General features: G+C 36.9%; 3 protein-coding genes across 3 annotated transcripts; 2 read left to right on the top strand and 1 right to left on the bottom strand.

The window, feature by feature from the left end:
• The first annotated feature begins 247 nt into the window (after positions 1-247).
• On the top strand, positions 248-4,159 carry LOC106335961 (serine/threonine-protein kinase Nek2). Its single transcript, XM_013774659.1, has 15 exons — positions 248-458; positions 866-1,003; positions 1,088-1,154; positions 1,371-1,436; positions 1,530-1,576; positions 1,675-1,720; positions 1,803-1,883; positions 1,971-2,013; positions 2,095-2,144; positions 2,228-2,309; positions 2,400-2,449; positions 2,536-2,609; positions 2,688-2,739; positions 2,819-3,205; positions 3,288-4,159. Exons 2-15 carry the CDS (start codon positions 918-920, stop codon positions 3,960-3,962), a joined length of 1,806 nt encoding a protein of 601 aa, XP_013630113.1. The 5' UTR covers positions 248-458; positions 866-917; the 3' UTR covers positions 3,963-4,159.
• LOC106335960 (pseudouridylate synthase 7 homolog) lies at positions 4,127-8,358 on the bottom strand. The gene is made up of 20 exons (XM_013774658.1): positions 8,164-8,358; positions 7,909-7,990; positions 7,613-7,813; positions 7,323-7,531; positions 7,167-7,239; positions 7,014-7,070; positions 6,849-6,928; positions 6,704-6,766; positions 6,509-6,596; positions 6,320-6,422; positions 6,119-6,222; positions 5,957-6,030; positions 5,761-5,825; positions 5,489-5,664; positions 5,245-5,312; positions 5,096-5,156; positions 4,959-4,996; positions 4,801-4,869; positions 4,475-4,724; positions 4,127-4,352 (listed from the first exon to the last, which is right to left on the bottom strand). Exons 1-20 carry the CDS (start codon positions 8,355-8,357, stop codon positions 4,326-4,328), a joined length of 2,082 nt encoding a protein of 693 aa, XP_013630112.1. The 5' UTR covers position 8,358; the 3' UTR covers positions 4,127-4,325.
• Positions 8,359-9,536: 1,178 nt separating this feature from the next.
• LOC106331790 (ER membrane protein complex subunit 2-like) lies at positions 9,537-12,375 on the top strand. Its single transcript, XM_013770203.1, has 9 exons — positions 9,537-9,780; positions 10,154-10,218; positions 10,470-10,518; positions 10,879-10,973; positions 11,059-11,144; positions 11,246-11,305; positions 11,422-11,503; positions 11,827-11,940; positions 12,024-12,375. The coding sequence occupies exons 1-9, from the start codon at positions 9,594-9,596 to the stop codon at positions 12,192-12,194; spliced, it is 909 nt and encodes a 302-aa protein (XP_013625657.1). The 5' UTR covers positions 9,537-9,593; the 3' UTR covers positions 12,195-12,375.
• The last annotated feature ends 1,400 nt before the right edge of the window (positions 12,376-13,775 follow it).

The following is a 13,775-nucleotide window of genomic DNA, read 5'->3' on the forward strand; positions in this document are numbered from 1 at the left end:
ACAAATCGTTAATGCACGAACTACAAAAAATAATATATCTTATGTCAAGACGAACTTGTCATTTTATGCTTTTTCTTCTATGTTAAAAAATCAAAAAGAAAATAAATAAAGTAAAGTCACATCATATTGGACAAAAGGGTGAATCAGATATTATATTGTAAAACATTAAATTAATATTAAAGTATATTGTTGTCTGAAATTTTATATAATAAGGAAATTTTTACAAAGTCTTATTCACTTCCCATCAGGCAAAATCTGTCGTTTTCCTTCTCAAGAGAGAGAGCTAAGGTCTCATGGCGAACCAGTTTCTCCTTCGTTTTCCTCTAATGCCTCTTCTTCACTACAGTTTCTCCTTCTCCCGAAACGGCGCCGTTTAGTAGCGTCCCTCCGTGGAATGCAATAACTTCTTTCTTTCTTCTAAATCTGCCGATTGAATCTCACAACGACGCCGTTTTAAGGTCCGTTCTCTCTTTCTTGAACGAAAGTAACCGTTTTTATCTCTTTTAGCAAAATGCTCTGTTCTTCGTTGTGTTATATAGACTGTGAATGCGAGGATTGAAAATCTATAATTTCTAATTATCTCTGGAAAAGTTTTCATTTTTTCGCATCACCGGAGACAATAAAACGTTAGAAGTTTCTTGATAACTACATGTTATATATGACGAAAGATTCGATTTTTATTATATGATTGAAGATTCTGTTTCGTGTTCGTCGTGCCAAGTTTGCTTCTTGAGTGCTTTTGCTACATTTTATTTTCATGTTTTAGTTATTATGTTGAGAAAAGGTACGGTCTTGTGTTGCTTAACAAGAAGCATGATTGAAGGATAAACTGATGGTACAATGTGTCTTTCTTTAATGGTGGCAGATTCTATAGACGAAAATTAAAGACAAAGGAGGTGAGTTTCAGAGTTTTGACAATGGAGCATTACGAGGTACTTGAGCAGATTGGGAAAGGTTCCTTTGGGTCAGCTCATCTTGTGAGACATAAGCATGAGAAGAAACTGTAAGTACTTCCCCTGAACACATGATTGCGTGAATATAATGATGTTCTTTGTATGTAATGTTCTGATCCTTCCGCTGTCTAAAGGTATGTGCTGAAGAAAATCCGGCTTGCTCGGCAGACTGGTAGGACAAGAAGATCTGCTCATCAAGAGGTTGGTTTTAAATCTCTTCTGTGTTCTGAAACATTTCACATATATATTTAGAACAAATGGAGCTCCTTTTGTCACTTCTTAGACATGAGTTCTGGAGTTTAGAACTCTGGGTGTTGCTTTGTTGTTTAATGTCTGTTATGGATCATACATCATTCTTGAGCTATAGATGTTGACTTTTGCTCTGTAGACTAACAACCTCCTGTTATCTCCTTGTAGATGGAGTTGATTCGAAAGATAAACAATCCATTCATTGTGGAGTATAAAGATTCTTGGGTTGAAAAGGTATATCATCTTTGCCTATCTTTTCGTTTCTTAAATATAAAAATTTGAAAATCTAAACCAGCTCTATCATGGTCTATGGATGTGTGCCATTAGGGATGCTATGTGTGCATTATCATAGGCTATTGCAAAGGAGGAGACATGTAAGCTTACTCCTTCTCATCAGCACTTTCCTGCTACTGACTAGAGAAGAAGCTATTTGACATAGTCACTGACTTTTTCTGCTTCTTCTGCATTGCAGGGCGGAAGCTATAAAGAAAACGAATGGTGTACATTTCTCTGAAGAGGTTTGTGCTAAGAAAAGTTTAATTGATTCTGGCCATTGATACAAAATTTCTGAATCTCTCATTTTTTTGATTTGGTTATCAGAAACTCTGCAAATGGCTTGTTCAGCTCTTGATGGCTCTTGAATACTTGCATGCCAATCACATTCTCCATCGCGATGTCAAGGTTGGTTTTGATGTTATGTCCCAGTACCAACACAATTTTTAGATACACGTCTCAGGACTAAGTGGCTAACCGATTTTGTGTATCCAGTGTTCAAACATATTCTTAACTAAGGATCAAGATATACGTCTAGGTGAGATACTTAAACAAATTTGTCACATTACATTAAACCAACCAACCATAGTTTAACAAATCGGTTGGATGATATTGGCAGGTGATTTTGGACTTGCCAAGGTCTTAACATCAGATGACCTCGCATCTTCAGTAAGTTATAGTTTCCTTAAAATTTTCACTTATTGATTTTTCTAGACTCAAGTTTGATAGTTATTACCCTTCTTCAAAACCAGGTGGTTGGAACGCCAAGCTACATGTGCCCCGAGTTACTAGCTGATATACCCTATGGGTCCAAGTCTGATATTTGGTCGCTTGGCAAGTATCTCATCCATGGCTAAGATTGTTAACCTTTAGCTGTAAGTGACAAAAGAACATTCATCTGAATCTTTGTCTTCTTTTCTTCAGGGTGTTGTATGTATGAGATGACAGCTATGAAGCCTGCATTCAAAGCTTTTGTAAGCTCTGAAAACTACATTTATGTTTCTTTGGGTTATGTTCATCAGAAGTTTCTGACTGTTGTAGGCGTCTGAAACTGTTGCAGGACATGCAAGGACTAATAAACAGGATTAACAGATCAATCGTTCCTCCACTTCCAGCGCAATATTCTGCTGCATTGTAAGTCTGTAGGATCTTTTGTTTGTCTGAATTTGAGATTTATTAGAGTTTACTGATCTAGGCAATTGCTTTCTTCAGCCGGTGTCTGGTGAAAAGCATGCTTCGGAAAAATCCGGAACTCAGACCAAGCGTACGTCCTTTTGTATATGGTCATACCGTGAAAGTGAACTAACTTAACCAGTAAACACAATCTCTCTTCTTTTGTATAGGCTGCTGAGCTTCTCAGACAACCGTTGCTTCAGCCGTATATCCAGAAGATTCATCTGAAAGTGAACGATCCAGGAAACAACGTGTTGCCTGCACAGTGGCCAGAATCTGAATCCGCCAGGAGAAGCAGCTTTCCTGAGCAGAGAAGGCGTCCTGCACGCAAAAGCAAGAGCTTCGGTCCAAGCAGGTTTAGGGGTAACCAGGAAGATTCTGTTTCTTCGATTAAAAAACCTGTGCCTGCAGCATATTTGACTCGTGAAAGGCAAGTGGAATTTTCTACAGATGAGAGTGGTGATGGAACGGTTGTTCGTAGAGTCTCAGAGGCTTCTAAAAGTTCTAAACATGTTCCAGCGAGAGCTTTGGCCTCACCTGTGCGTGGCCGTGGACAAGTAAGTGATCTATATCCTTAATGCTCTTCTTTAAGAAACGTTTTGTCAGAGTAAAGAAACGTTTGTTTCCATAATGTTGCAGCTTCCTGTTTCGTCACAGCATACCAAACCAAAATCAGCGGCTTTGATTCGTAGAGCCTCCATGCCTATCTCAAGAAAGCCTGTAAAAGAAATCAAAGACTCTCTTTACAACTCGAAAACCAGTATTCTCCACCAGATAAAATCTCCTGACGTATCAATGAACGCACCAAGAATCGACAAGATTGAGTTTCCGCTAGCGTCATACGAGGAAGAGCCATTTGTTCCGGTTGTGCGTGGGAAGAAGAAGAAGAAAGCATCGTCTAGAGGTTCATACAGCCCACCTCCAGAGCCACCACTAGACTGCTCAGTCACGAAAGACAAGTTCACCCTTGAACCAGGCCAAAACTTTGAAGGAGTGATCATGAAGGCGGTGTATCAGTATGAAGAAGCATACCCTGAAAACAGGAGCGAGTCATCTGATCAGAATGCAACTGCTGGAGCATCAAGCAGGGGTTCGTCTGGTGTAAGAAGACAAAGATTTGATCCTAGCTCTTATCAGCAACGAGCCGAGGCGTTGGAGGGTTTGCTCGAGTTCAGTGCGAAGTTGCTTCAAGATGAGAGGTACGATGAGCTGAATGTCTTGCTGAGACCATTTGGTCCAGGGAAAGTCTCACCTAGGGAGACGGCTATTTGGTTGTCCAAGAGCTTCAAGGAAACTACTAAGCTGGAAGATTGAGAAAGGAATCAGTCTAATTCTAACATGTTGCAACGTGAGAAAAACTTCCACTTTTGACTGTTGTTTGATCAGAAGATGTCCAGAAAATTGTTTCAAGTTAACTACTTAGGCTTGTGTTCTAGAATGAGTAGCTAACCTCTCTGTATCTGCTACATTTGTTCAAGAAATTACAACTCTCATTGTCAGTTTGATGCTTATTTCAGAAAAATTCCAGTATACAACGTTGAATTAGAGAAGATACAATCCTTGATAAATGAAAAAAGAAGAAGATAGGATTCTGAATAGACTCTGAAGCAACTAAAACATACTAACAGAAACCAGAAAAGATGTCGAGCAGATGGTTTCTTATCAGTGTGTTAATCACTAGTTTAGTGTCTTGTGATATGCAACCTGCAATAAGTCCCCAAAAAGCCAGTATTCAGATTCTGAGGAATATGCTTTGGCTTTTAATTTGTGAACTCTAAGTAGCAAATGTAAAATAATCTCCATGAAAAGAAGTTTTGAGTACTTACAGAAGTTGACGTCTTTAACAGCTCTCTGATTGCCATTGTTGCATAACAAGAAGATGGAAGAGTAAGTGCCATTTTGAGCGCCCGCTGTGTCTGCTCAGCATCTTTCAAATCAGTTTCACAGGATTCTGGTTGGTTGCTATCGGTTTTCATCGGTTCAGTTTCTTCAGCAGATTCAATCTTTTCCATAGTTATCTTGTCCAGGTCCGTCTCTGCCAATGGTTTATTGCTGTCAGTGTAAGTCAGTAACTCCCTGTAGAAATTATCCTAAAATTAGTCTCTGCTTCCATAGAAACTTTGATCTCAAAGCTCGAGGAGGTTTCAAGTACCATTCAAAGTCAATTGGCTTCTGGAAAACACGTCTATAACCACCAGTCATGCTAGTTATTGAGAATTCCCTGAAACAATATTTGTTATTAGTAGAATATAAGTAGATGCTCATGGTGATGCAGAGTGACACAAGCATAAAGAGGATATGGGAATTTACTTTACACCGTGAATGCTCTCTGTTAGGCTGATACCGTCCTGAGCAATGTAAGCAGGAAATTTTAGATTCCATCAGCAGATATGAAAAAACTTCAGAAAGTATACACTGAGAGTTTAAGTTGTGAGTTTAGAACAAACCTTCTTTGCCAAATCATGAAAAATTTCAGCAATGTCATTGGATGGGTAAATAACTCTTGAACTGTTGAAGCAAAGAGAAAGATGTTTTGGTTTCAAGAAGTATAAAACGTTCCATCTAATTCTATCGGGCAATTATGCAAGCAACTTACCCAGGTAGAGGGAGGACGATGTCACTGGTCGAGTAAGTTCCAGCTTCAATGTCTTCTATACCTACAACCTGAGGAACACAAAAGAAAGCAGCACAACATGAATAACGCTAAATACCAATGATAAAAGACGATCCAGAAACCTCTTTAGTTCAATTTCAAACCCAAAGATTCGCACAACAGGACATGCGACGAAAGTTTTCAACTATTAGCGGCTTAAGTAAGAAGTTTGCAAAAAGAAAATAACCTTAACGAGGTCACTCCTTTCTCCTGGAAGATCAACAACAGCAGTATCATCTAACTGGTCACAATCCAATGCCTCCTCGCTGTTTTCCTTCTGTCCAGAGTTCAAACTGCTAACGATTCTCTTCGCATCATCTACCTTTGTACTCACCAAGTCCCCCAACACAACTTGGCTGGTCCCTGCCACACCACAATAACAAGTGGATGAAAGTTAAAACCTCCTTTGACAAGCATACATCATGGCCAAGAGTTGATTAAGAAAGAAAACTGACGTACCGTATTTTTGGACGCGCAGACTTGCTGCATTGTTCCATAAGTAGCTTTGATAACTATGTACATACCTGCACAACAAAGATCACATGTATAGTAAGCTAAGAAAATTGATCTCTGCCCCTAGCTTGGTATTTCATATCCCAGTTGCAAGAGGTAACTATTCTTGAACTAAAGCTATATTAAACAGCCAGATACTTACATCATTCTCAAAGTTCTGGGTATGCCTTTCAGAGCCTGCAGGTAGTTCCCAGGACATTTCTTCAGACACTGCAGCTGTTTTAAAAACAGCCCAAAACTAAAACTGATTAATATGGAAACCCACTAATGGCAGAAACTAACACATGAGCAGCTGAATACTTACAATGGCTCTTTCAGCAACTAGGTATCGCGGTAGTTGCCTTAGAGTCCCGTCAATGTCGCCAGTTTCTTTGTAATATTCCCGCGCCTCGTTTACAACATTTCTTTGTGGAGAAAATCTCAAAGTCAAGAAAAATCATGCATTGCTGCGTTCTGATATGTATTAGCAATTGTAGCTGAGAGACTAAGTCATGTTAAAGGATATCACTTTCTCTTGGATCAAGAATCATGTCTACAGCTTCTTTCCACTCTCCTTTGAGTAGTGCGGCTCCAACATGGTGGGTTGGTACTGAACCACTTCCAAAACGCTGTCATATACAAGTAAAATAGTTAATATAATTTAACCGAGTTTTTTAGAGAAGCAATATGAGCTACTAAAAAGGGTAAATAATACCTGCAAGCCAAAGTAGTTGATGAAGCCATCTTTCCCCAAGGACTCTGCAGACTTTTTGATAGTCTCTTCAGAATCCGCAACCACTCCTCTGAAAAAAAATATGGGAATTTATACATATATAGTCAATAATTGCTTTCTTGAAGAAGAGATTTTGGGAGTTACTTTATAAACTTTATTTTTTACAGTGTCCCTCACCTTAATGTGATGGTAAATCTGTTTCCCATTAGCTGTCCAAGGAGAAGGCCCTCTTTGACAAGGCTGGAAAGCACAAGCAATCATCATTACCACTAAAATCACAAAGACAAGACAAAATACAAAAATTAAGAATATGTTGGCTTACCAGAAGTCACCAACTTTGATCCCAAACAATCTCTTGTTAAGCGCAGCTAATTTGCTAGCTTGCTGCTTGAACACAGTTACCTATAAGCCCCAAAACAATCTCATATTACGTATTGTAACAATGATACTACTCATCTTACCATGTAAACAGGTATAGATTACTTACACGTTGAGTTGAAACAGATCTCTTATCTTTTGTTCCAGAGAATCCAAAGGACTTTGGCTGAAAATTTGAAGGACCAATTCAAAACGCAGCTTATCAATGATAGTACAATGGCTTAAGAAAGCTCATTTAACAAAGAAAGAAGATGGGAAGCACCTGAACGCCAAGCATCTTTCCGATCAATCCCAAGGCCTCTTGTGTATCTTTGTTCTCCTTGTAGAGATGGAACCTATAATCAAGTGAGTTAGTGATACATATGATGCAGTTCAAAGTGTAATCTCACATCTAAGTTGGTTTTATAATTATTATTACTTGAGAAACTTGCCAACATCCGCTGGCCAATGCTCTGAGCCTCTGCTATCAAACGGCTTATCACCTCTCTCCTTGCGCTTTTTCGATCTTTTACATCCAGCGTTTCCTGAATTTACTCGCACGCGGATGCATTTCGAACTAGGATCTGGACCATCTACCGTGTCGGTCACTAGAAACTTGAATTTTTCTTTAACAAAGTTGTGGATAGCCTGAATAGTAGTACAAGAAAACCCTCATGAAATGCCTAAAGATAATGTCGATAAGTAGATATGTAATTTTTGTTCCCATACCGTTCTCTTGGACTTGTCAGAACTTGGATCAAGAACAACCGGTGAGATCTCATCTTCAGCTCCTGAAGTGACTTGGTTAACCAAAGTTTCCATACGCTCTGCATCAGAGGCACTGCAAAGAGATCTGAAGGATTCAATTGCAGAAGCATAGCTTTGTGGTACATCATCTGAACTTTTCGTTTTATCTTCCTCCTTCACATCCTAAAACAGATGAAACAACAAACAATGTTAGACATAAACAAAATAAAAAAGTAGCCTCATTGATCAGGTGAGTGTGAATCAAAGTAGAGACAAACCATCTCAGGAGAGACATCCAGTGATGTCAAACGAACAACATTGCCATCCATATCCACTTCGTTAACAATAAAGTCTGCGTATCTACCAAACACCAATATAATTCAATTATATCCAAATAATTTAAATATTTCATAAAGGTTGAATCTTTGAATCCACTTGTTAACAAAAAATGTAAATTTAAGAGCTAAACACATCAAAAATTCGATTCTTTCTGCAAAATAAAACTCTATCAGAGAGTTTCTGATCTAAACAACCTTTGTTTGAGAATCCCGCGGAAGCCAGGGAGCTGGGAGATGAAACAGGAGATGCCCACGTCGGATTCATCTACGGTCTTCATACCCTCGGAGGTTTTAGCTGACGCCGCCATTGTCGAAGTCCAGTGAAAGCTCGAGGAGTAGGGTTTTAGCAGACGCAACCAACAAGACGAAACAGTTTTGTTTAGTTTCATTGCCTTCATCGCCGGGGAAAAGCAAAAGACACTAGTTAAAACGCAGCGTTTCGGTTTAGCGGGTAAAATGTTGCAAACCAGATCCGGACCATTAAATCAAATTCTCCATCGTCGTTGACTTCAGCCGGTTTGTTGAGCCTTTAAATTATACCGAACCGACTAACGCTCTAAACCAGGCTAGTACCAATCATTATTTAGGGTGATACGGATCGGGTATCCGGATTTGGAATTTTATCCGACGGATACATGTTTTTATTATTTTTATTCGGGTTTGGGTTTTTCGGACATTTGGATGACATATATCTTTCTAAAAATTGTAAATCCGGCGGATATCCTGATTTAGATCTTTAAAACAAATGAAAAATAATATTAAAATATTAATAATAATTAATAAATAAAAATTTATATAATGTTTTTAATAATTACTATATGTACTATTACAAATTATATAAAATTTATACAAACTATTATAAAATAAAAATATAATAAATAAAATTAATTTTAATATATAGATATTACTATTTTTGAAATAATTATCAATAAAAATTACGGATCCAGATCCAATTTTGACGGATTTAATATTTTACTATATGGATCCAGTTTCTCTAGATATTCATATCGAATAATAATGATTCCAGCTTTAGGAGGTGTTATTGGTTTATATATTTTGATTGATTTAGAAATCCATATAGTATTTATAAATCCAAGTAAAATACGCAAATCCGGAGATTTTCCTTCGGATTTGAGTCTTTGTATTTTTAACTAAAAAATCCAAACAAATCCATTCAAATCCATTATAAAATCAAATATATTAGTAAATCCGTACGATTGAATAACACTTGATTTGATACAGAATTTATGAATCATTAAACCAATAACACATGATTTTAATACAGATTTGAAAATCATAGAACTAATAACACTAGATTTAATTCGAATTTTTAAATACATTAAAATACAACAACCAATAACCCCTACTTAATCATTAACGCACTGTTTTCGGTTATTTGATATCTCCAAACCGATAAAATGTCCTAAATAAACCAGATCGGTACAAATCAAATATTCCATTATCATTGACTTGAGCCGAACCGAAGATCTTAACCAGATCGGTACGAAAAATAAACCGAACCGGATCAATTTAATTGTCTTCATTTGTAGAAAGGCGACTTTAGTGATCGACCTTCCCACTAACAATACAGATCCACAACCGAATCGGCGAGCCTAGAGAGAGAGATGGTGACGAAGACGGAGGAGACGGAGCTAAACCAACTCGAGGATCAAGTTGAGAATGGAGGAGGAGGTGTTTGGGAGTATCTTTGCCTCGTTCGTAAGCTCAAGGTTCGCAGATCAGAGCTTGTGCTCAAGCACGGTCTCTCGATCTTGAACGATCCGGGAAAGCGATCCGCTCTTGGTCCAGATGGTATGTTGGTTCTCAATTCCTTGTCGATGTGCTTCTCAAATCTGTATTGATGTAATTATCTGGTTTTTTTTTTTTATTACATTGATTTGTTCACATTTAGTAGCTGACAACATAAAGGAGTGACCTTTGTTTCAGAAGAACCTGTCTTGATTGAGTTTGCTTTGTTTAGTATCTGTAATGCTTTGTTCTCTCTATGGAGTTTGATTCGTTTTCTACGTGTCATATGATCTTTCCCGACCTTCTTCGGTGTGTGTTTTTGCTGTCTTGGATGATTTAAGGTTGACTTTACTGTGATTGTGGAGTTATGCAATGAAAGAGATGATGTTTGTTTTATAAACTTAAAGAGCTAAGTCTCTTTTGTGTGTGTGTGCAGAATGGACTTTATATGAGCAGGTAGCAATTGCAGCTATGGACTGTCAATCTCTTGCTGTTGCACAGGTGTGTTTCCCTTTATGCTTTTCGCTGATACCTTGAGTTACTTTGTAGTCTGGTTATACTATTTTCTTGCATTACGGATATATCTAGTAAAAATCATGGATGCATTCTTAAAATAAAGGATTGGTGTAATTATAATTTGAATTTGAGTATCACCTTTGCCTTCCAAATCATTCTTCTCAATTCCACACTTAGTTAAGCATGCTGTAGACAATTTGGATATCTCACAAAAAGGCGTGCTTGTGTTTTTGCAGAATTGCATCAAGGTTCTGCAGAAGAAGTTTCCGGAGAGCAAACGTGTGGGTAAGTACATACATCAACCTTTGAGAAACTGAGCACTTTCTTCACTCTTGCTGGATTGCACAATCCCACTCTCTAGGCTAGCTACTACTATAAACCATTAACCATCTAAGAATACATAACCATTTGATCCAACTCCTTCCCAAAATAAGAAGATTATCAAATTTTAAGTATACCAGCTAAGACAAGCTGAATTTATATGGTGTACATGTGTACGTTTTGTTTATTCACTAGTCCTTCCTCACATGTTTTTTTGTGTGCATACCTGTGTGCTGATCGTTTCTACGAAAGTTGGGCTCTGCAAGCATCAATTTTTTTTTACCTTGATCCCAAACTGAGCTGCGTCTTGGTAATATATTTCAGGAAAGATAGAGGCGTTGCTCCTAGAGGCAAAAGGAATGTGGGAAGAGGCTGAAAAAGCCTATTCAATCCTTTTGGAGGATAATCCACTCGATCAAGTAAGTTTCGACATCTTTGTTTTTGAAACTGCCCACAAGCTGCGACCAGATGTTTAAGTGTTGATAGTCAAACTCGATGTTCTAGGTAATACACAAAAGAAAAGTGGCTATGGCAAAGGCGCAGGGAAAACCTTCCTTAGCCATTGAACATCTTAACAAATATCTTGAAGTGTGAGTACTTACTAACCAACTCTAAACTGGATTAATAATTATATATCAGATGAAACATACCACTGCTGATCACCTTTGTTTCTTTTTCTGCCTTTATGTAGATTCATGGCCGATCATGATGCATGGAGAGAGCTTGCAGAAATTTATGTTTCCTTGCAAATGTGCGCCTCTTTTTGACATACAATTATTCACTAAGCAAACATTTAACCATATTTTTCGTTTTTTTTTTGGAATCTCTATCTCTTTTCAATCCGATTTAGTTTATAATCTGTAACAGGTACAAACAAGCAGCTTTTTGCTACGAGGAGCTCATATTATCTCAGCCTACTCTTCCACTGTACCACTTAGCATATGCCGAGGTAAGTCTATGTAATATTCCATTCCCAAACATAAGTCATGCTGTTCCTTGTTAATACATTTATGGCCATCACCAGAAAGTCTGTTTAAGACATAGTATCGAGCATGCATCCTAGACTTGAATTTAGTGGTCATTAATATGTGTAAGTCATGAAGTAGCAATAGAAGAGCTAACTGTCACATGGAGCTTTGAGCATTGCTCACACAACTAATACTCGAAATCCAAAACTTTGAAAGTTAACTATAAATTACTACTTTGGTCATGTATGATTCTTCTGGTATTGTATTATGAATGCAAATTTTTTTGTAACTTCTCCAAAATCAGGTTCTCTATACGATTGGTGGACATGAAAACCTCATAGCAGCAAGAAAGTACTATGCATCAACCATAGACTTAACAGGTGGTAAAAGCACAAGAGCCCTCCTTGGAATATGCTTGGTAAGATCTCTTTTCTTTCTCACACAGGTTTAATCCATATCCAAGTGACACACATTTGAAGTGATTCATCTATGTGAAATCAGTGTGGATCAGCAATAGCACAGCTCTCAAAAGGCAGGAACAAAGAGGACAAAGACATGGCTGCACCAGAGCTGCAGTCTCTAGCTGCAACTGCTCTGGAGAAAGAGTACAAGCAAAAAGCTCCTGCCAAACTCAACCTACTTTCTTCTGCATTAAGAAGCTTGAAACTCTAAGTTCATCAGAGACCACCAGAGGAAAACACTGGCTCATATTTTTTTGGTTTAAGCTTCTTTTTTTTTTTGTTGTTAGACTTTGTTCACTCGTTGTTTTTGCTTATTTTATTTTCGCTCTTGGTTTATCTAAACTATTAAAACTGAAGTACAAAACAGAAATAACCCTTCGTTTTCTTCAATATTTACCATTCAATGCCATTGACATTAAATTCAACGCTCTGCCTTATTCTTTTAAACCAATAGAATTGTGTTTGTGATTACTAAACCACAAAATCTCAAACCAATTGTCAACCCCACGTATCTTTGTTAATTATATTCGATATCATACAATTACTTCCTGGAATCGTACAATTATATTATAACAAAGATGTGACCTTAGTTCATCTTCCTCTGCTTAATCAAATGAGTCAACAGAGACACTCCTACTTAGCTTTTCATCATTTTATTTAAACCAAAATTCCACCTTGATAATACCTTGGTTAAGCTTGGTCTGCAGAAGCAAAACCACCATATTACATAGGTGTACGTCCATGTCATTGCCAAGTCAATAACGCCTGAAAGTGACAATATTTTGATCATAAGTTATATCAAAATAAATCCATATTCTATCATTTAATATCCAATATAAAATAATAATATTATCGTTTGAATTATTTAATTCAAAATCAAATGACATCTTTCTAAATATCTCAACAATATTTTTATTGTTAAAGTATACCTATATTTAATCATTCTCCATAACAATTAAGATCAATCAACTATCAGAATATTCTTTTTTAAGTATAATATTGATCATCACGTCAAATATTTAACCATTAAATACCTAAATTCGTTCTTATCTTACATATCACGTGAAATATCCATTTTTTAAATACTTAATTTAAATTCATGTAATGTCGTTAACTTTATAACAACAAAATCAGTTTTAGAATCAAATCGAATAGTATATTCGCTTTCAATGCTAAAAACTCACGGCTACCTAAATCTAAAATCATTATATGGTGAATACCCTACACTTTACTAACTATCTATATATACAGCTATCCCAATCACGTGAAACAGATATAAGTCTCTGCAAATACTCCAAAAATGTCTATGACTACTTTTCATCCTGTCACAAAACTCAGACCATTCAAAAATAAATGGCGAGTTCAAGTTAAGTGTTTACATTCTTTGAGGAATAACACAGCTTTGAGATGGTTTTAGCATATCAATGTGTAAATAATTTTTTTCTATATGTTTGTTAAAATTTAACAGGTTACTGCTTTAACAAACTAAACTAATAATATCATTTTTTTTATGGGAAACAAAATCCAAGACTCTTACAAAAGAACACACAATACAAATTTTTATTCATATAAATTATAAAACGGCTCAACACAATGGGCTTCGATTGCTGTTTAAAGATCACAAGTGTGCGGGTCAAAAGATGTAGAAGGGTTACATGTTTCTGTTTTTTCCCCGGAAAAAAAATGTAAATGGGCTTTGCTTACTGTTTAAAGTCCACTCTAATTTGGGTTAAATATTATAATTGCTAGAGCTATCTAATCTAAACAATGTGGGTTTGGTTATTTTACCAAT

Source organism: Brassica oleracea, chromosome C3 (genome assembly GCF_000695525.1).
Source record: "Brassica oleracea var. oleracea cultivar TO1000 chromosome C3, BOL, whole genome shotgun sequence".
Taxonomy (NCBI): Eukaryota; Viridiplantae; Streptophyta; class Magnoliopsida; order Brassicales; family Brassicaceae; genus Brassica; species Brassica oleracea.

What these genes read in the sequence shown, in the direction of transcription:
- LOC106335961 (XM_013774659.1), top strand. Translation starts at nt 918, where the DNA reads ATGGAGCATTACGAGGTACTTGAGCAGATTGGGAAAGGTTCCTTTGGG. An exon ending in GGATCAAGATATACGTCTAG is followed by an intron (nt 2,014 to 2,094) that starts GTGAGATACTTA and finishes TGATATTGGCAG; the next exon opens with GTGATTTTGGACTTGCCAAG. An exon ending in GCGCAATATTCTGCTGCATT is followed by an intron (nt 2,610 to 2,687) that starts GTAAGTCTGTAG and finishes TGCTTTCTTCAG; the next exon opens with CCGGTGTCTGGTGAAAAGCA.
- LOC106335960 (XM_013774658.1), bottom strand. Translation starts at nt 8,357, where the DNA reads ATGAAACTAAACAAAACTGTTTCGTCTTGTTGGTTGCGTCTGCTAAAA. An exon ending in TCTGCGCGTCCAAAAATACG is followed by an intron (nt 5,665 to 5,760) that starts GTACGTCAGTTT and finishes GTGGTGTGGCAG; the next exon opens with GGACCAGCCAAGTTGTGTTG. An exon ending in TTCATGATTTGGCAAAGAAG is followed by an intron (nt 4,997 to 5,095) that starts GTTTGTTCTAAA and finishes TACATTGCTCAG; the next exon opens with GACGGTATCAGCCTAACAGA.
- LOC106331790 (XM_013770203.1), top strand. Translation starts at nt 9,594, where the DNA reads ATGGTGACGAAGACGGAGGAGACGGAGCTAAACCAACTCGAGGATCAA. An exon ending in TCCGGAGAGCAAACGTGTGG is followed by an intron (nt 10,519 to 10,878) that starts GTAAGTACATAC and finishes AATATATTTCAG; the next exon opens with GAAAGATAGAGGCGTTGCTC. An exon ending in CTTAACAAATATCTTGAAGT is followed by an intron (nt 11,145 to 11,245) that starts GTGAGTACTTAC and finishes GCCTTTATGTAG; the next exon opens with ATTCATGGCCGATCATGATG.